Raw genomic sequence first — 21,942 nt, 5'->3', positions numbered from 1 at the left:
AAACCAATTTAAACAATAGTCAAGGACAACACAAGTAAACACAAAATGCAATTTGTAAATGAAGGTGTTTATTATTAAAGGTGAAAAAAAATCCAAACCATCATGGCCCTGTGTGAAAAGTGATTGCCCCTAAACCTAATAACTGGTTGGGCCACCCTTAGCAGCAACAACTGCAACCAAGCGTTTGCGATAACGTGCAATGAGGCTTTTACAGAGTCCTGGAGGAATTTGGCCCACTCATCTTTGCGGAATTGTCCTAATCACCTAATCAGAAAACTAATACAGTTGAGCATGAACGGCTTTTTAAGGTCATACCACAACATCTCAATAGGATTCACGTCAGGACTTTGGCTAGGTCACTCCAAAGTCTTCATTTTGTTTTTCTTCAGCCATTCGGTGGTGGACTTGCTGGTGGGTTAGGATCATTGTCCTGCTGCAGAACCCAAGTCGTTTCAGCTTGAGTACCAAACAGAGGTCTGACATTCTCCTTCAGGATCTCTTGGTAGACAGCAGAATTCATAGTTCCTTTTACCATGGCAGTCTTCCAGGCTGAAGCAGCAAAACAGCCCCAGACCATCACACTACCACCACCATATTTTACTGTTGGTATAATGTTCTTTTTATGAAAGCAGTGTTCCTTCTACGCCAGATATACTTGGACACACACCTTCCAAAGAGTTCCACTTTGTCATCGGTCCACAGATGTTGTCCCAAAAGTCTTGGGGATCATCAGTTGTGTTGTGGAGAAATTGAGACAGCTTTGATGTTCTTTTTGCTCAGCATGGTTTTCTCCTTGGAACTTTGCCCAGTTTTTCCTGATGGTGGAGGCATGAAAGCTGACCTTAACTGAGGCAAGTGAGGCCTGCAGTTCTTTGGAGTTGTTGTGGGGTCTTTGTGACCTCTTGGATGAGTTGTCGCTGCGCTGGGGTAATTTTGGGCGGCCGGCCACTCCTGGGAGTTCACCTGTTCCATGTCTTTGCCATTTGTGGATAATGGCTTCACTGTGGTTTGCTGGATTCCCAAAGCTTGGAAATGGCTTTATAACCCTTTCCAGATGTAGACTCAATTACTTTCTTTCTCAATTGTTCCTGAATTTCTTGGGGTCTCGGCATGATGGGTAGCTTTTAAGGATCTTCTGGTGGAACTTACTGTGTCAAGCAGCTCTATTTAAGTGATGCCTGATTGTGAACAGGTGTGGCAATAATCAGGCCTGGGTGTGGCTAGAGAAATTGAACTCAGGTGTGGACAACCAAGTTATAGTATGTTTAACAAGGGGGGCAATCACTTTTCACACAGGGCAGGGGTTGGATTTTTTTCACCTTTAATAATAAACACCTTCATTTACAAATTGCATTTTGTGTTTACTTGTGTTGTCCTTGACTAGTTGTTAGGTTTGAGTTCCGAAACACTTAAGTGTGACAAACATGCAAAGGAACAGGAAAGAGGAAGGGGGGCAAACACTTTTTCACACCACTGTAGGCCTCAATGTAAAGTGGTAAGACATACTGTAGTCAATGCTCCCCCTGGCCCTGGGGAATCTATTAAGCTTGGTGTGCAAAAAGGTCAAAGGTCAGGCTCAATTACCGATTAGTACCTTGTTGTCCCCACGGGGAAATTCCTTTCCACAGCACTGTAAACATCAGACGACGACAACAGCAGCACGTATAGTAACACTTGTTTTACTGTCTCTTTCAATTGTAAACTACTGAATAATTTAGTGTATAACATTAACACAATGAATAGTCCAAAGTCCAAGTCCATAAATCTCTATATACAACATTCCAACCACTGTAGCAGATATCCATTGTTTATTATCGTACACATGGAGAGAGAAAAATGACTACAAAATGAATTCTGTAAACATGAAAACCTATTATAAAATGTGGGGAAAACATGAAAACTCTAGATATTAATAGTTAAACAGCTACATTTTTCTCCATTGCCCTTGTGAACACATTGACTCATAAGGGATTCCCTTCAACAGTGCACATAGTTGGCCTGACCACGTCTGTGTCTGCATTCCTCCCTGAGCCACGTCTTCCAGAGGATCAGCAGAACTGTGGTGGTCCAAACTCTGCAAAAATACAAATGTTCGGATATTTTATGAGGATTTTTTTTTTTTTTTTAAACAAAATCTAATGCTCTTCTTAGCCTATGTTGTTAGGGGCCAAACTTATGTTGCTTAGCTGCTAGACTCAGGCAGGATGACTTAACAGAATAATGTTTTGCTAAAGGTTGTGTGAGGAGTGGCGCTGTTCAGATGACATGACTGGGGAGAGCTTCTCTAGGCAGTCCAATCAACACCCTTTCCTCAAATGAAAGCAAATTACAAGAGGACAGGTGGTTTCTGAGTCCACATTTTAAACTCAGTTTGTGTTGGTTTTAAGAATAGAACAGAAAAGAATATAGACATTGTTTATGAGTATTTGAGAAAAAAATTAAATTAAATTTGATTTGATTTGTGAGTTTTTTTACACATAGAAAAAATGTTAGATTTGTAGGGATGGAGATTGTAAGAGTAAAAAGTCAAGTTGCCGTCATAATACATAGTTTTTCAGGCTTCATGTCTGTAGATATGGTCTCAGAGAGATGTCGGAGCCAAGTATTTATAGACAAATATGGATTTAATGCAGCAGTGAAACAAAATAGAATTTCATTTCAACTTTAGAAAGTGTATTTTGATGTTTGAAACTCAAGCGGGATAGCTGTTATCCTTTTGGATCTGGCAAAGCCAGAATAACAAAATCTCAGCTATAAAACTGGGTGTTTCTGTGTAACCTTTACCGCATTTCATACAAAAGTGAAAGCCTAAACCAGACCGCCCTGGCAGCTAACCTGGCCTGGTTTAGTAGTTCAGCAGCTTGTTGTGCTGCTCTTGGAGCCTTTGCCAACATGACTTCAGTCCCACGAACCAACCAGCTAACCACAGGTAGACGCAAACACAGGCCAAAAAAACACAACCTGAAAGGTCCCTGGATGTGAGTGAAAGGAAATCAGTTTTGTAACTGATCAAATAAGTGGCGGAGAGAGAGGCCTCTGATAAATCCATGTCCCACTTCTTACATTTGTTGCATCAGTGATATGCTCATTCTGCTCTGTCTAGCCTCTTCCACAGGGTTACCCCACAAAGACCGTAGTGACATCATATGATGTCAAGCCATGCGATCATTAAATCCAGATATGTTCTCGTTGAAGTTGCTCCCGCCCTCCCTTTAGGCCGAGGGAAACCGACAACCATTGTGTTATCTTTGCATCCGAGATGTATGGTGGGGGGATATGATGTCTATCCTGAGACGTATGTCTCTGACCCAATGCAGGACATTCCAGTATGTGCTGTGGCTGCAGGATGTGCCACAGGATGCAATACAATAGAACTGGAAAATGAATAAGGCTTGTTAAAAACAAAAGCGAGGGAAAGGAGACACCACTGCAAAATGTAAAGCATGGATGCTGTTCCCTGTTCTTCATCTTTTCTATTGTCAGGCAGCAATTATGATGCCAGTGCCGGAAGCTATTCTTTGTCTAGTCTGTGTAAATATACTCTTTGAAAGGATGAAACTGTAAACAACGCCTGGGTGGGGTCACAACTGGTAGTGTATCTCAAAGGTCAGCCAAGGCCTCATTCTTCTTTTGCTCCTACTCTCCTCGCAGAGTTTCAAATTACATCTGTTAACAAGAGCAGCCACTCCTGTAGCGACCTGCCACACGCTATGACGGGCACACACAAGCACGCAAGATAACGTTGATTGTACACAAACTTGCAGATGCACACAATTATATGCACGCACACTAAGCAGAAATTAAGCAACTAGGCTAAATGTGGCTGAAGAGGATTCTTAAAAACGAGATTACACATGTTTTAGTACACTATTCTTGTAAGAACACACCAATGCACAAACACAGGCAAAACGACAGTCAAATTAGATACAGCACTCCTGCTGCTCAGCGGTATGCACGTTGTGTGGAACGAGGTCAACACCCAGTTGTAGTCCCCCCCCCCAACACAGCCTCCAAAACAGCCTACAGCTTAGCCACCCAAAAGCACCTATCCATACGTCCGCGGTGCCGTGTGTCTGTCCATTCCACACTGACAAGAGCCAATTCTTTCCACTGTTGTGGATTTTGTCTCACCTGTGTGTGTGTGTATGTCAGCTGGCTCGACACCCCCACCTTCCTCTGACAAAGCTGTGGAGTGATCACTGCCATTTGTTCCAATGACACAGGGGCTGAAAGGTGTGTACAGTATCTCTTAACAACACAAAATGAGGGAATACAATCGTCTGTGGAATTTAACATGGCCTCTCCAAGTGACATATATAGAGGAGTCTTCCCTCTTACGATCAGGGTGGTCCCTCACACATTGACTACAAATCTAATTAGACAAGTCCGCTCTACTTTTTAAATCATGTCCAAGAATTATTTAATCTCAACTGAATCACTGGTAGATTATGTCTTTGTGTCTAAAGGGACTTGTGCTCATTTGTAACTGTGCCAGTAAGTGTGTCTTCATCGTCTCTGTAGGGGAACATTATCTCACCTCTTTGTGAACTGCCAAGACTTCCTGTTCGCTCCATCGAATGAAGCATCTAGAAATGGATTCTGCAGTTGTCGCTCTTCCTCTTTCCTTTTGTTATCTCATCCTCATCCTTCTCCTGGGACATCCTCCCTCCTGCGATCTACTTAACAGCACGACAGAAGCTTTGAGTCACGTCCTAACAAAAGATGAACACATACTAGGTAAACAAAAAGGCGACCAAATATAACCAAATTATTGTAATTGTAACCAAATATTCAAATGATCACATATTTAAAACTTGCATTGATAATCTGTAGATAGAGTCCACGGTGGAGGCTGCACTACATGCTAACATCAGCAGGCTAATATCACACAGACAATGCTAACATGTGGGTGTTTACCAGGTATTACATGTTCTTCATCTTGGTTTAGCTTGTTAGCATGCCATCACTTGTTAATTAGTGCAAAACCCAAAGTACAGTAAGGCTAATGGGTCACCAGTTTGGCAGGTATTTAATCATAAACCAAAGTTTTGGAGAAATTAAACTTCAACCTAATAATGGCATTGGATAAAAAGTCAGAGTTATAATTCATCCTGAGGGCGACATGAATGCGGGTGCCAAATTTAATTGTTATTGAGACATTTCCTTTCAAAACCACAATGTAAACTTTGTGGCGGACCAGAGGATAGGTAATGGGAACACTGAATTTAGGAAGAATCATCCTCTGAGGACAGTGAGTGTCTGTCCAAATCTTCATGCCAATCTATCCAATAATCGTAGAGATAGTGTAGTCTGAATCAAAGACTGACTGACATTTTTACCTCTGGAGCCATGAAGCTGTAGCGTGGCTAAAAAACATTCTTTTTTCCACCTGTTTAGGCATGCCAGAGCCACGTTAAAAAAGTCTTGCTGATACCTGTCCAACTCCACCCTCCAATTGAAGTCAGGCCCTAGAGTTCATCATTAAAACATTATGAGGTCACCCATTGCTTTGATATCAAATAGTTATCCTTGTGTGTCCTCTCCTGCTTTGAAGTAAACATTCCATTGTGTTAGCGTTCATGGACCCAAACAGTGGGTTCTCTACTGACTTCTTTCCAGCAGACACAGGGGTGCTTCCTAGTTCGGATTTGCTTTCAGTTTGTTTGAAGCCTCTCAGGTTGGCGTCTGTTTCAGCTGCACCGGTGTGAGACATGATGACACTTACTCAGCAGGATAATGCTCTTTATTAACCCTTGTGTTGTTTTCCCATCGACCACTGCAACTTTTAGTTTTTCTGGGTCAAAATAAAAAAATTGTTCATTTTTTTCATCAACGCTTTTTGATGTTTTTGTCACTTTTTCCCACGTAATATATGTCACTCTGTGTTTTTCCAACATTTTTTCAAGCTTTTTTCAACAGTCAAATCAAATCAAATGCTATGCTGTTGAAAAAAACACCCAAAGTCATTTAAAGTAGTGAACTGATCATTTGTTTTATTTGTAGAGAGCGTTGCAGGGAACCTTCACGTTATTTTTTTTAACTTAAAACACATTTTGATTCCCTGGCTCTTAATACAGCATGAGAACTGTATGTTGTATTTGTCTGGTGTTGTATTCTGTCTATGTATTGTTACATGTCTATGTACAGCACTTTGGTCAACCTGGTTGTTTTTAAATGTGCTCTAGAAATAAAGTTTGGTTGATTGATTGATTATTTCTTTTGACAATTTGGTTGAAAGAAACCCAAATTTATAATATAGAAACCTTTTTGAAAACGGGTCAAATTTCACCTGAGGACAACAGGAGGGTTAAAGTGCACACGGCATAATGCAAGCACAGCCCACAGTTTGATAAAATGTACTGGCTACAGATAAATGTCCTACATCTGACCCCATGTGTACACGACTCTGTCCACCAGGCATGCCTTGTGCAAACCAGAGTTTATAACCCAGTTATCAGTGTAATCTAAGCTCCTCTGCCACTCTACAACAAGGGACACTGCGTCTTTCTTCACACGTCTACAATAATGGTTCATTTTGATGGGGAATGTGTTATCCCAAAAATCATATCAGTGTTTGTTTGATTCATACATTCCTGTCAATGTGTTATGAAGGGGGAGGTATCCAGCTATGATTCAGTGGCTGGCCAAGTTTTTTTTTCATAACCACAGCTGTCAGTCACAGAACCGAAAGGCAGGACACCAGTGGGTTTTTTTTGTTTTTTTTTAGGGGTTAAAAGAGTGCCGCAGGGAATGCTGCCCTGTGGTATGTAGTGTAGCAACTACTGTAGCTATGAACTCAGTGAACATTCATTTTCATATTTCTCTTCCAGCGGCTCCTCTGTGTGCCTTGGGTGTTGCCTAAGGGAAACAATGAGGGATTGTCTTCAAGTCTGTCTTTACTTGAGCGGCTACGTTGCATCATTTCCTTTTCTCTAGTCATCAGATTTTATCCTGCCAAGGCTGGTGAAGGTCTTAATGTGGAGCAACTGCTAAAGGAAAATCTCTGTGTTTGGTTTGTCTTTCTCTCTTTCTCCTTTCAGGGTTTAACAAAATATGTGCAACAGGGTCCTATCTTGGTAATACTGATGGCCGTCCTCCAACTTCAGAGCTAGGTTTCCACATAAGCACTCTCAATAAACCATACATCACAAGATACAAGAAACATCACAGCCTGGTAAAGTATCATTTCAGTAGGGGGGCATTACTCTAATGTAAATAGTGCATGAGTGATTGTTGAAGAACCACAAAAAGAAACAAAAGAATGTATGTTGGCAGCACGCTGGCAGGAAAAACCTTCCCGTAGGCTTGGTCCCGGCCTTGTGCTGCTCCACTCTTTTTCTTTGTGTTGGTAAACTGCGCCTTTATCAAAGATGGCAAGGTAGTCTTTATAATAATCCTCCTCACCCTGTAACACCATTGTTTGTTGACATCTTCATGACATTAATAGGATTGAGGTTAACCCATTTAGTTTTCTTTATTACCATCCGGGCATTTAAGCATTAAAGGGACAGTTCAAACCAATATTGACAAAAAACACATTATTCCTCTTACCTGTAGTGTCATTCTTTCAATCTAGTCGTAGAAATGTCGGCCTTCTCTTTACTGTAATGCAACTACATGGCACTTGGCTTGTGGTGCTCAAAGCATCAAAAAAAAAAAAAATACTTGTGAAAAACTTAATGTGTCTTTCCAGAAATCATGACCTGGCAACTCAGGATAATCCACAGTTTCATGTAGGATCTCTTTTCTTTCTACTGATCATCACACAGAGGAAGCCTACTTATGGATGCGAAACTCCACCCAATTTCATTATTTTAAATAAATATTAGGTCTTAATATCCATAATTTGGTGCCACCCTTTTATCAAAATACAATCCAATAAGTCAACATTTAAGCAGAACGGGATTTGTTTGCTGTGGGGCCCCTGGGCAAAAATCAGCCGTCGGCCCCTTCTGACTACCCAGATTCTTTATATTTGCAGAGGTTAGTAATTAGCTTGTGGTAATTTGACTAAGCAAACATGTATTTAGGAATATGCACCATCAGCAAAATATGAACTCAAAAAGACCCTAAAACTCTCTACAAGAAGGGACCTCAAGATTAGTTTCCTTATTTGACTTGTTGTTGGGCTTTAGTAGTACATATGATGCACACAAGTGTGCAATAAGTCAATCAACCACTAAGTTATTGCCACATAGTTAACTTTTAGCCTTTGGGCCCCCTTCTGGTTCTGGGGGGCTAGCCCGCTTTGACCTGTTGGTAATCGCAGTAGAGGCTTTATTTATTTTTCCACAACCTGGCAACCCAAGTTTTCCTTATTAATAGATGGTTGATCTTAAAAGCCTCATTAAAGAATGTATTAACCATAAATAAAGCTTTTAGTAACAGCTTATAAACCTTTTACAGGGTGCCTCATCACAAAGTGGTATCCTTTTGGTTACTTCTTATGACAGTAGCTCCACTTATATCAGCCTCCTTTCACTTCATTTAGAAGAACGAAACAATATTGTTTTTGCTTATATCACACAATAAAGTTGGGTTATAGCCTACATTTAAAGGAGGGAGGCAAGTGATGTCTTCATGTATTGAGGAATAAAATCAAAGTGAGTTATGACAAACGCTTCAAACATGAATGAATATGAGTAGCGGGTTAATGGAGCAGCCATAGCCTGATGTAAAGTAATTAGCGGTGACGCCATAAGGAGACAGATAACAGATGTGCAGACTTCAGCAGCTGCCTCGAGAGGACAAGCGTGGACACAGAGCTGTGAAGAGCACAACTGAACAAACTTCGGAGGTGAAGTCAAGGCGGGGCGATATCGGTCGACAGCTAGTCAGTTCTCTCTCTGTGCGCTGTGTAAAACATTCTCGCCAACATGCCTCAAGCATGACAATAAACTGGTTTATCTGGGTCGCGGGGGAAAAGCAATGTTACAGAAAACTTTCGACGAGTCCCACCTGGACCAGAAGCACGGCGCGGTTGTGAAGGAAAACATGGTGAAGAAGGCAAAATGACGGGTTTAACGTTGAACCGAGGAGAAGCTTGACGATAAAATAACAGTAAGGTATGTTCACCGAAAAACGGCGGGCCTGAAAGGTTTTTTATAGATACGTAGTTTCGGATAGTTGAAGGCTATCATGTGGCTAGCGCATATTGTGCTACAGTGTTACCCGGCTTTAAAGTGTTCTGTTATCTCGGTCTCAGGAGGGGGGAAGTATGTAGAAACCTTCTAAATTGGACTTTCAACACTTAAAGTGTCCAACAGCTGTTTCATGTAGCCTAAGGTCATTTGTTGTCTTAACTTCGTCCTGTCAGTCGTGTTTTTTTTGGACTGTGACGGTTCCTCTCGGTACCTCTCATATATGTGAATTTACATGAACTTGCAAATGGAGACTGGGACTTTGGCCGGAGGGAGGAGCCACACCCATATAACCCATCTATCTATCCTGTGGTTACATTCCTTCTTCCCTCATTCATTGTGCAGTCGCTAACTTAGAGGATCCCTGTGGAAAAGGCTACATCTCTTCTATTGAATCTACAGATCTGAACAGAATTAGTTAAACCCTTTAATTTAAAGTGACTAAAGTCAAATTAGCTAAAGGTGGAATGTTGGAATACATATATTAATGTAATTTCTATATGATATACAGTGGCTTGCTAAAGTTGATTAAAAAGAGTAGCCTAATATAAAACATATTTTGGAAATTGATCTTAATGCTTTAATTTAAAAGTATTAGGAAAATCCAACCTTTTTAAGGACACCAATTTTCTTTGTAAGTTAATATTGTAATAATAAACGTTCTTCCTTAAAATACAGGGGGCATATGTATACTCACGCCTATGTTAAATTCCCATAGAAGCAGGCAGATTTTTATTATTAAATGCCAGTTATTTCATGGATCCAGGATACTATGCATCCTGAGAAAGTTCCCTTGGCCTTTGTAATTAAAATAACCCCCACATATCATCACATAACCTTCACCATGCATAGAGACTGGCATGGTGTTATTTCAGTTAGCTTAATAGCTGGTTTGATTTGCATTGAGAGATGATCTCATGAAGAGTTCCCCATGCCTATCTCTATGTATGGTGAAGGGTATATGATGATGTGGGGTTATTTTAATAGATGTATTGTGAAAGTGATTCACACAGTAAATTAATTTTGCCCTCACCCTGTTTTTAGATTACAGTATGGCACATCGCTCTCAGTGTTCCTCTGCTGGGGATAACCCCCTGGACCCCAACTACCTCCCGCCTCACTACCGGGAAGAGTACCGCTTGGCTATTGACTCACTGATTGAGGAGGACTTGGAAGGATACTATCAATTCCTCCAGAAAGCAGATGTGGTGGACTTCCTGTCGTCAACTGAAATTCAATATATTCACAGCTCTGTTCAGCTCCCTCAGCCGAGCAACTACCCTGAACAACATTTTGTGGACACTGGAGGAGATGGCTCCTCAGACACTTACTGGCCCATTCACTCTGACACGGAGGCCCCAGGCCTGGACCTTGGCTGGCCTCAGCTGCACCACTTCATTGGGCCCACAGAAGTCACCACTCTGGTCAACCCCCCAGAGCCAAACATGCCGAGTATCAAGGAACAGGCCCGACGACTTATCAAGAATGCTCAGCAGGTAGATCTCTCACTTTCTTGAGGGAGGGAGACGTCATGCTAAACTTGTCTTTAGAGTGTCCTGCTTTCTGACAGTGTCGTTTTTTTAATTTGTTCTGGTTTGTGGCATTTATCTCCTCAGGTGATTGCTATAGTGATGGACATGTTCACTGATGTTGACATGTTTGCGGACATCCTCGATGCTGCCATGAGGAATGTTGCCGTCTACGTTCTTCTAGACAAGCAGAATGCGCATCACTTCTTCAGCATGGTGTCCAACTGCAGAGTCAATCTAAAGAACATTCACGTGAGTGCATATTCCTTGAAAAAATCAATTGAAATAACAAAACCGAAAAGGCTGCTTACACATTTAAATTCCATTAGTCTTTTCCTTTCCTTCAAATACTCCAAATCAGCACCGCACACAGGAAATGTTTACAAAAGGTCATAACCTAAAACTAGCAGTAAGTTACTTAGTAATGAATAATAATAATTATTCTAATAATAATAATAGTATTTTTTAGTGATCTCTGTCTTTTAAAAAACAAGTAAAGAAAGTTATGAATGCATTAACATTAGCTAACCACTAATCTTACTTGGACTACAGAAGCTGAGAAACATAAAAACATGCTGATGCCAGTGTTCTAAGTTTTTTAAATACTTAAAGGTTTAGTCTGGTTATAGTCTGTATATTTCTTATTGTCAAACCCAGTGACAAAAATCTAAATCAACCATAAATTGATCCTACAAACAAGTCTGTGTATCTACAGTGTTATGCATGTTGGCCCTGGAGCTCAGAACAGATTAGTGAGCCACAATGTTGCAATGGGTGTCATGTTCTCCTATTACCAAAGAACGTTGTCTTTTACTTTGTATTTTTCCACTGTTGCTGGAAATACTCTAGAGCATGAAATGTGTATTAGTCCGTGGCTAACAAATGTCCCCAACAAATGCACCATTTCCTCCTGATTGAGTAACATTTGCTAAAAACTACAGTGCTCAGCTATATCTGTGCTTATGTTTGTGTGACCCATGTGTAACGATCAGTAGGATCAAATGGGCTTGGGGCTGAGAACCACAGACAGAGTAGGGAAAACACAAAGGATAGAGTCATGAGATTAGTTGGCAAAAATCTAAATCTATTGACGGTTGCTCCGTAAATATCAACAGAAAAGTGGAAGTACACTCAACAGCTGTTGCTAGAGGTGACCTCATCATACAAACAAATAAAACATATCAGTCTTTTCTTTCCGAACATCACGCGGCTGGATTGCTCTTCTAACTGACTTGAGAGAACTAATATTGGAAATGTATTATACTATTATTACAAAGTTATTGAGATATTTAATGACACCTTCATCTTGCTTTGTCCAGCTATGTGAATCTTGCATGCTATCTATCAAACCTATATCAAGGCTGCCTATGATCGTTTGTTCTTGTGTGTTGCTTTACCTTGTTTGTCATTTACTTCATATGCTATGTGTTACATGTTCACTTATACTATAACACTAAGCCATTTTGTTCTCAAATGAACCCATTGAACAAATCAGGGCAGATTTATATCATATTGTTGTTAGTTAATATAATATGTATTGTCATTGGTGTATGCAGTAAATATAGACAGCTTTCCCATTGATAGAAATGGCTTTAACTGGATACTAACATAAAAAGGAACTTGAAATGCAGCTATTCTCTATCTCTGATTTGGTAGTGTTGGTAGTTTTGTGCCAAAGCAATGCTGCCACCTAGCTTGGATTGCAAGTAAAACATTAATGAATGTACTACCCCTACTTAATATATTCATGTTTGGCTGATTTGATGTGTGTCTTGCAGTTTTTACGTGTGAGAACAGTGTCGGGCATCACGTATCACTGCCGGTCAGGGAAATCCTTCAAAGGTCAGATGATGGATCGGTTCTTGTTGACGGACTGCAGGGCAGTGCTGAGTGGAAACTACAGGTGAACACATTTGAAACAGAAAGTCATACCTCTACACTTCAAACCACAAAAGGATTTGAATGATTCATTTTTGTTTTCATGAATATATTCAATGTTTGCATTAAAAAACAGACGTGTGTATGCCATGAATTGGCGTGCTTCTATTAATTCTTACTTATCATGTCTTTGTCCAGCTTCATGTGGTCTTTTGAGAAGCTCCACCGCTGTATGGCACACCTTTTCCTTGGACAGCTTGTATCAACATTTGATGAAGAGTTCCGGATTCTGTTCGCTCAGTCTGAACCGCTGGTTCTTGAAAATGTCATTCCAATGGAAGTGAAAAGAACACAGTATAGAGAGCCAAAGCAATTTCAGTCACTGGACACGGCTCATCCAGAGGAATGGCCAAGACACTCCTATGATGAACGCGTGGATGTGGATTGGAGAATGATGCCCCTTAAAAAGCAGGAATCCATGCACGGCCCTGCAGATGTGTACGGTAGATTTACACCCCAGCAATCTCGCATGGACCCGTCTTTTAATCAGGGACCCATCAGAATGCCCATGATGGAAAATCGTGCCTTCAATCGTCACAGTTATGCTGAAGGCACTCACGGTAGATACTCTTACCCATTCCTGCAGCCCCAGGCAATGCCAGAGCCTGAGAACCAGGGACGGCCGCACTACAGGGTGCAGCAGCCGGGACCAGGACCAGAAAAAGAAGCAGATTACAGTGGCTATGACAAGTTCTGGAACCAAGACTTTCATTCAGCAGATCCCCATTTTATTCAACCTGGTTTACAACAAGAGATAGAACCAGCTGATAATTTTGACCCAGTGCTTAGGTATTTAGCATCTACCAGAAATGCAGACTTTGACCAGGGCTCAGAGAAATTGCTACCTGAAGCAGATGTACCGTTTGGCTCATCCCACCCTATGAGATTGACTTTAGGCCAGCCACATGCCTATCAAACATCTCCCCCTCCCTCTAATCCAACTGATCAGAAGAAGTTTTTCCAGGCGGCTAACGCTGATCGCAAAGATCCTATGGTGAAAAGGGGGCTAAGAAACTGGAGGATTAGCTCATACCTCAGTGCATGTGATACTCCAGGAGATGAAGGCCTGCCATTGGCACTACCTAATGCCCCGGATACTTTTGAGGAGCCTCCTTACCCCATACAGCAAACACCAGGCATAGATTTGTCAGTCCATAAAATCCCAAATGTCAGAGAGTTCAAGGTTGCTGCAATACCAAGGGCAAGTCAGATGCCGAGTTATGCTAAAACTACTGCACGAGAACTGCCAAAGAAATTGCCTGATGAACCTAGTGCAGTAGAAACAGAACCCAAAATAACACCAACACCTTCAGAGTCATCATCCACAACTGAAGTGGAAAAGATAGAGGAGACCGAGCAAAAGGAACCAAAAACTGCTTTTCTACAAAGGGAGGAGTCGTTCCGTAGGAAATACAACGCAGCTTTACCGAGGAGCTCGAGGTTAAGAACCTCTCTGATATTCAGCTCTCTGGAGCAGCAGCATGCTCCTCCAGATACCAAAACTGCTTCAGGCCAACAGGATGAGGAAAGTGATAAAAATGAGGCAGAACAGACAAAACTACCTTTTGTTTTGGGACAAAGGAGGTCTGCAAGAGAACCTTTTGAATGGAGCCGCTTCATGAAGTCAGCCAGCACTGATAACTCTGCCACAGACCCATCTCAACCAGATGATGGAAACAGTAAACCAGATGATAAAGAATCGCCAAAAGACAACAATTCTACGGATCTTTCAGGGGTACAAGAATCATTAAAACCACCAGATGAAGAGCAAGCAAATTCTTCACCGTCATTGCCCCAATCCAAGGCTTCTGAAGCTGAGCTACCAGTACAACCCCACAAATCTTTGCTCACCACTCCAGTGTATGTCGATATGAATGATCCTGATAAGAGGCTCATGTTTTTCAAAGAGTTGGCAGCAAAACGCAAAGCTGCTCAGGCCGCTAAAGCTGAAAACATCAAAGTGAAGGCTCAGATAAAACCACCAAGTGAACTGAAAAACAATGCAACTGTTAAAAAGGAGGAACCTGTACCAAAAGAAACCTCGGAAAAGAGGCCTGATGTTTCAACATCCGAGGGTTTATTAGCAGAAAATGTTAATGCAGAGGATGCAGGGAAAACAGTATCCACAGAAGCATGCGAGTCAGGCAGTCTGTCTTTAGAAGCCAGCGATAAGACAAACAAGCAGCACAGTCAGGTCAACACAGATCCCAATGCCTCCAAAAGCTGGAAACAAGAACAAACTATTATTTCACCTAATTCAGAGAAGATGGAGCTGAAGCGCAGCCAATCAGCAGCAACTCTGCCTGCTTCTGTAGAAACAGGAGCACTTTGGAGCGAACCATCAGTAGAGCCAAAGCTGTCAAATCCTGCTGTAAAAACGAGTAGCCCCAGTCATCCACCTACACCAACAGATGCTACTCCTAGTGTTCCTCCTCTTGCACAAGGCACTGATGAAAGTGAAAGCCTTGATTCTACCTCAAAAGAGCCTAGTTCACTCACTTCTGGTTCAGTGGAGGTACCACCATCTTCTGCATTTGCTGCATTGGATTCGAACACTGAAAATCCTGAATCGGTTCAGTTAGAAACCAGCCTCTCCTCTCCTCCGGTGCTACCACCAGAACAACACCCTGAAACAGAACTCAGCTCTTCTAACCCATCGGGCCAAAGATCTTCCTCTGATCACACTCTGCCACATTCTGGTACACAGATGAGCCCAACTGCTTCTCCCTCTAGCTGTGCTTTTCTTTCCACTCCAGCAGAAACCATCCCCTCTATTGGGACCACAGAAGACTTAAGCTCAGCTCTGACATCCAGCATATTGTCCCCAAATGCACAGGAATCTGTCTGCCCCTCGCTGCCAGAACCCTCCAAATTGACGTCAACCGAGACCCTTTCAGCAGCTGACTCTGCACATGTGGAGTCTGATATTTCTCCTGACACATGTACTGCTGACTCAGAGCCTAACACATCCTCATTACAGTCCAGTACAAAGACAGACTCTAAAGAATCGTGTGCTCCTACGCCTCCAGAAAAAGATGTTCCTGAATCGGAAAACAACTCTGTTCCGAAGGGTGTTGGAGAGGAATCTGCAGTTCTTGAATCAGCAAAGGATGTCACCTCTGATAGCACATCTCCAACCCTTAGCCCTTCATTGCCTGAATCATGTTCACCTAATGTATCTGACCTAGAAAGTAAATCCACATCTGCTCAAAATGAGACTATTACTCCTACCCCCTCCCCAGCAGACACTCCGCCCAAGCAGTGTCCAGCAGAAACAAGCTATCCTGTCCACCCAGACTTTACTCCTGACCCTTCCCAGTCAGAAAGACAAGTGACCCGTCCCACCGAACTTAACCTGACAGGATCCCCCCCCACCTCTCCTGCTGAAACTGTATTACGTTCTTCTCCTCTAGCAGTGTCAGTTAGATCAGTTTTGTCCCCTGAGGCTGAAAAAACATTGGCTGCATTGCAAAGCCCCTTAGACACTAACAGTCTTCCCAAACAGATTGCAACTGACGTAACCGAAACTCCAAAGCTCCCATCAACAGAAACGTCTAGCCCAACTGAGACTACCTCGAAAGATCCAAAGGGGCCTGATCTGCCATGCAAAACACCTGAATCTGTGCCTTCTGAATCCCATTCTTTAGAGTCACCTCTAACTGCTGAAAAAAGTCATATGGACACTCAGAATGAAGTAAGAAAAAAGGTTAAAATACCTGACCCTGCTGAGAAAAAAACTGATGATACCAAGGCCACCAATAAGGAAAATATAGTAGCTACTACACAGGAATCGGTCTGCAATGAGAAAACAAATGACCAAGTAAGGCAAAATAGTTGCTCTGAACCGCCAGAGAGCACATCAGATGAAGTCGTTCCTCTGTCACCACAGTCCAAGCAGCCAAAATCAAGTCAGTCTCGCTACCAATCATCCACGGCCAACGTGCTCTCAAGCAGCAACCTCAGAGACGACACAAAGCTGCTTTTGGAGCAGATTTCGGCTAATAACCAAAGCAGGAGCGAGGTTGTCAAAGAGTCTCCCGTCACCGATGACGAGAAAGAAGACAAAGCTGACAAAAATGCCAAAAGGGAGCAAGAAAGAGGGATCGGTTTACTCAGCAGAGGTCAGCCTAAGACAAGCCAGGAGCGTGAGAAGCTGCTGGAGAGGATTCAGAGCATGAGAAAGGAGAGAAAAGTTTACAGCCGATTTGAGGTAGGAATACATCAACACCATTGTTTTTAACCATTACCTACTGAAACGCAAGTTGTGTGGCCCCGGTTGTAAATCATATTGTGTCTCCGTTACATTCGCAGATGGCACCTTAAATGGGATCTGAAGAAAGTTGAGTGAATACAACAAGCAGCACATTAAATGTGTATGGAAAGAAGAAAAGTCAGTTAAAAACTGAAATGATGACCAAGACATTTTCTCACCAAAGACGTTTAATAGAAATGGGATTTCTCTGTTTGTTCTCTGCAAACGAGGCGTATTATGCAGAGAATAGGGGACCTGTATCGTGGCACTGAACTATCAGTAATACAAATAAATACGGACCTGATGTCCCAATTACATGTGCCATGACCAACAAAGGGTTTCCTCCTATGGAACGTGGGCTGAGACTTGATGTATGTGATCAAACACATTTTTACTGACTGCACGGGTGAAGTGCAATGTTTGCAACAGGTTGTCTCTGTTCCTGCCTTTTGTACAACACTGACAGCCATTATATTAATGTTAGCTGGTTTTAAGACAAAATGTGACGTAAAAGTATAATACACAATTTAAATTAGCCAGTTGGCAAAACTGTAATATGCTGTAGTTTATATTGTAGTATTTCACAATCACGTTAACCAAAGATGTTGATAAATACATGTTTGTGAAACAAGTGAATAATATAAATTCATATCCATGCTGAGCTGTTTTTGTTCTGGTGTAAATAAATTGTAGGTTTAATTCTTTGTAATCTGAATCAAACAAAGAATTGGAAACTTGTTGGGAAAAAAACCTGAGATTGAAACAGAATTGCATCCTAAACATGACACACCTGCAAAATGAATCATCTAGTAAATCAATGCACACCGTACACTTCTGTTTTTTGATTATTTTTTCTATGGAACATTATCTAGTAGGAGTCATATTTTCCTGGTTGCCTTAGAGTATCCGTTCACACAAATTACCTGAATTATTTAAATTATTTTAATTTGATGATTTGTAAAACAAACTTATATTAGGAAAAATTCGTAGCTTTTTAAGAGTTTGAATGTTATTTCTGGCCATGTAAAGCTAAAGTTACTTGCATGACTAGATTCCACTAGAGGTAAGTGACTTCATATGGGGTTATTTTTTGTAATTTTGCTGGAACGAGCTCTTTAATTGTCTCTGAAAAAGCGTATTTGGAAAGGAAATCTTGCCATACTTGTACACCAAAACAAGGATTTCCGACAAAGACGTTACACAACAGTGCTCTGTAAGTAACACTTTTTAATGAAATCTGACTTCAGCAACACTTACAATTTGTAAATAAAATGTCCTAAAAAATTGTTTTTTCCGGCTTCTGTGTGCTGACATTACGAAAGGAAGTTACTGAGAGAAGCCTAACTGATTCAGTTAAATAAATTAGGCAAAATGTACTCATCCACATATATCGTGTAGACGTTTTTCACAGCAGATGTTTTGACCCTTCACAGAAGAAAAGGTTTTATTGCCACAATAAGTACACTTATGTGGAATTTGCCTTAGCACAGTTGTAACTAATAACATTAATGTTGGCTTTGTTCTATTCAAGTGTCTCAGTAAGCCAGAGGTGTCAGAAGTATTCACATTCATTACTCAGGTAGAAGTATAGATCCTAGGGTTCAAAAAGACTTCTGTAGAAGTTGAAGCATCAACTCAAGCTTTTTATTCAAGTAAAAGTGTAAAAGTACTGGTTTCAAAACTATTTAAAGTATAAAAGTAACGTAAGGTGAAAAAGTAAAATCAATATGCTTTTTCAAATTAGACGAGTTTTGGAAAAAATTACTAGTAGTAGTACTTGGGTATTTGAAAGCAGTTGTTTTTGCATCCAACCATTTTGAAAAATTCTTTTAGGTACGGCCGGCCAGGGATGGAGAAGGGTTGGCTGGTCTCCCTGGATACCAACCTCCTCGCTGGTGCTTGGTTGGGACATTTCACATTTCAAGTTCTCTTAAGTCTCGGCCACGGACATCTTCGGACTAGGCCACACACGTCTGCTCTTACTGTGTTGGAGTGTGACCTGATCTGTGTCATGTGCAGGTGCGATGGACGGCATACAAACTAAAAGGGTGTCGGAATGGTATATGTTTATCCTTCTCATCCAACCACAGTCAAATTCAATCTATTCAGTCACGCAATTTATCTAGAGAAAGGTTTTAGTTTGTGTTTTTTTTATCAATGACAAGCCTAAATAAAAACAAGCCAAACTGAAATAGGAGTAACAAGGCAACATTTTTAATTGCAAGGAGTAGAAAGCTACAGACAATTGTGTAAAAATGTAAGGAGTAGAAGTAAAAAGTTTGCTGTCAAATAAGTATAGATACCCAAATTTCTACTTAAGAAAGGTAACAAAGTATTTGTACTTCGTTACTTGCCACCTCTGCAGTAAGCCACGCCAGTGAGCCAACATGCACAATACAAGGACCCTCAAACTGAAGCAGCTAAATGGAATTAGACCATCATTAATTTGATTTTTTACACCTGTGCGTTTCCTACTGTGATATGTTAAAGGTCCCGTGGCATGAACATTTCACTTTGTGAGGTTTTTTAACATTATTATGAGTTCCCCCAGCCTGCCTATGGCCCCCCAGGGGCTAGAAATGGTGACAGGTGTAAACCGACCCCTGGGTCTCCTGCTCAGCCTTTGAGAAAAAGCTCAGCTGGGCCGATCTGGAATGTCCCCCCCCCCTTTCTCTGCTTCGCCCGCCCAGAGAATTTGGCCCACCCATGAGAGAGAGACATCATGGCTCTCAATGCAAAGTTTTCATGCAAAGTGGCAGTTAGTCCCCCTGCTTTTTTTTATCCATATCTAAAGATATATTACTCATGTTCTGCAAAAGACAGTACTTCCTGGAAACATCCATTTCATGTGTAATCGGGTCTTAAACATCTGCAGAAATAAGACGTGAACATGTCATTTGAAATGTGTTTTGATTTATGACATGATTAGAAGTCAGTTGTCCAATGTGAATTAATGAAAATGTCTTTATGTTCGGCAGCTGATTGAGAATCACGTGTATCATAACATCTTATGTAACATGGCATGGTGGCATCAAATCATGACTTTCTTTTACTCTGTGATAGCCAAGCCTACAAAAGGCCTGTGTCTCACCCCAACCACCTTTCTCTAGCACCACCCTCAGGTTTATACACGCCTAATGTTCACCAGAACGGTGAGTCAAACAGTCAAACAACAGATTTAATATTTCCATTTTATTATCTAATTGACATTATAAGGAGCAAAATGTGGCAGTGGCAGTGTCTGGTCTAGTCTATACTGTAAAGATCAGTTCAAGTGTGTTTTTTTCATTTGAAACTGATTCACTTACTTAACTAGCTACCTAACTGTTAAAGCTCTCACCGTGAATGAAACTGTCAACCGGTCACATGCCTCATGGCGCTGGTTATGCAAGAATGACTAGGACATAGAATGAGAAACAGTGGGCCTCTTGTCTCCGGTGCTTGCAAACATCTTGATAAGCTTGTGCTGAATTACACTAATCTTTAAAGATCCCCCGCTGCCCGAAGTACCTCAAGCTTGAAGAAGAAACTCACACTTTAAAAACTAGTTTTTGCCAGTGTTTTAATTACTTTGGTGGTTTGTCCGGATCAGTGCAAGCTTCCATTAGAATGACTTCAACCCTGAGCAGAGGGTACCATGTTGCAGCATTCAGCTGGTATGCCTTCGTTGTGAAGAGTCTCGCTGCTAAGAATGGAGAGAAGCTACCACCAGGAATCTTTGTTTATGGAGGACCTTGGAAGTACCTCACTTTTTTGAATTTGGTAGGTACATTACCCACATCGTCTAGTAATAACTGCAGTAATACACTGGTGTACAATAACATATATTGCAGATTTGAGAAAAGGACAATGGAAATGTGGATAATGGATAATGTGGCTTGTAATATTTCAGTTATTACAAATGTCCTTCTTTGGACTGGCGGCACTGAATGATCTACAACCAGGGGAAAAGTCCAAGAGTGCTCTGAACAGATGTAAAGACCTACTCTTCTCTGTCTTTGCCTTCCCCGTGGGCATGGTGAGAAACAAACGTTTAAAAATCTTACTTTTTGAATCATAAACTAGAATGGTGCTACACATTAACTCCATGTTCTATGCATTCCATTTAGTTTGTTGTTCTACTTTTCTGGACCCTCTTTGCCTATGACAGAGAATTAGTCTACCCAGCAACTATTGACACCTTCTTCCCCCCCTGGATAAACCATGCCATGGTCTGTAAATCTGCTTTTTTTTTTAACTACCGTATGTCAAAATTGAATGATCTTGATTCTCCTGCCATAAACCATCACTCTTAATGAGTTATTCCTACACTGTCTTCTCAGCACACGTTTGTCCTTCCTATTCTACTGGGAGAAGTGCTGGTCCAGCCTCACATCTACCCACAGACTAAACATGCACTGGCAGCATTAGGAGGTGTGGGCTTGTCTTACCTATTTTGGTAAGTGTAACGTAAGTGTAAGTATTTAAAACAATGAAATTCTTCTTGATTTATAACACGCATTTGAAGCTGAGCGAATCTTTCATAAAGCCTGCTGAGACTAAAAGCATAGCAGTTACTACTGTAAATGTTCTCTTCATAACTAGTCCAGACTAGTCTAGTGCAGCAGTGTGTGTCCTTTCACAATGCACACAGCTTAAGAGGTAAACGCTTCCTTTGAACCTAAAATAGTTGGCTCACATTCCTTAATGCTAGCTACAGATGGGCATGTGTCTTATGGTACAGACCTTAGTTCCACTGTACGCTGTGGATGAGATTCTTTATTCTTTTTAGTGTTTTCCTGACAATTTTTGCAATCACAGTCCTCAGTGTCAATGGGTGGAACCTATGTGCAGTGACAGTACAAGATGTTGTGACAGATACAGTTTCTCTCTCTCTTTCTGAACATGTTTTGCAGGATTATATGGGTGTACGTGTCAGTTGGAATTTGGGTGTATCCCCTTCTTGGCCACTTCAGCACTGCTGGCCTGATAGGCTTCTTCTTTTTTAACATGTCGGTGGTGACATTGCTCTTCGTGATAGGAGACAAGCTCAACAGCCATGTCTGGAGTAAGATACATTAAGATTACCACTGGAGACAAACAT

The 21,942-nt window shown here is 41.3% G+C and overlaps 2 protein-coding genes across 2 annotated transcripts in view; both read left to right on the top strand.

Annotated features, from left to right (window-relative positions):
* The first annotated feature begins 8,710 nt into the window (after positions 1-8,710).
* On the top strand, positions 8,711-17,688 carry fam83ha (family with sequence similarity 83 member Ha). The gene is made up of 6 exons (XM_032522525.1): positions 8,711-9,065; positions 10,185-10,636; positions 10,757-10,921; positions 12,448-12,572; positions 12,746-16,817; positions 16,919-17,688. The coding sequence occupies exons 2-6, from the start codon at positions 10,193-10,195 to the stop codon at positions 16,928-16,930; spliced, it is 4,818 nt and encodes a 1,605-aa protein (XP_032378416.1). The 5' UTR covers positions 8,711-9,065; positions 10,185-10,192; the 3' UTR covers positions 16,931-17,688.
* A 2,594-nt stretch (positions 17,689-20,282) lies between these two features.
* LOC116694004 (androgen-dependent TFPI-regulating protein) overlaps positions 20,283-21,942 on the top strand; it is a 2,914-nt gene continuing 1,254 nt past the window's right edge. The window contains exons 1-5 of the mRNA XM_032523396.1: positions 20,283-20,621; positions 20,752-20,877; positions 20,969-21,070; positions 21,182-21,297; positions 21,755-21,906. Coding sequence (XP_032379287.1) covers positions 20,469-20,621; positions 20,752-20,877; positions 20,969-21,070; positions 21,182-21,297; positions 21,755-21,906 — 649 coding nt within the window. The 5' untranslated portion in view covers positions 20,283-20,468. The remainder of the gene's footprint in view (positions 20,622-20,751; positions 20,878-20,968; positions 21,071-21,181; positions 21,298-21,754; positions 21,907-21,942) is intronic.

The sequence above is a fragment of the Etheostoma spectabile genome, chromosome 8 (assembly GCF_008692095.1).
Source record: "Etheostoma spectabile isolate EspeVRDwgs_2016 chromosome 8, UIUC_Espe_1.0, whole genome shotgun sequence".
NCBI lineage: Eukaryota > Metazoa > Chordata > Actinopteri > Perciformes > Percidae > Etheostoma > Etheostoma spectabile.
This window is presented reverse-complemented; position numbering and strand designations above follow the sequence as displayed.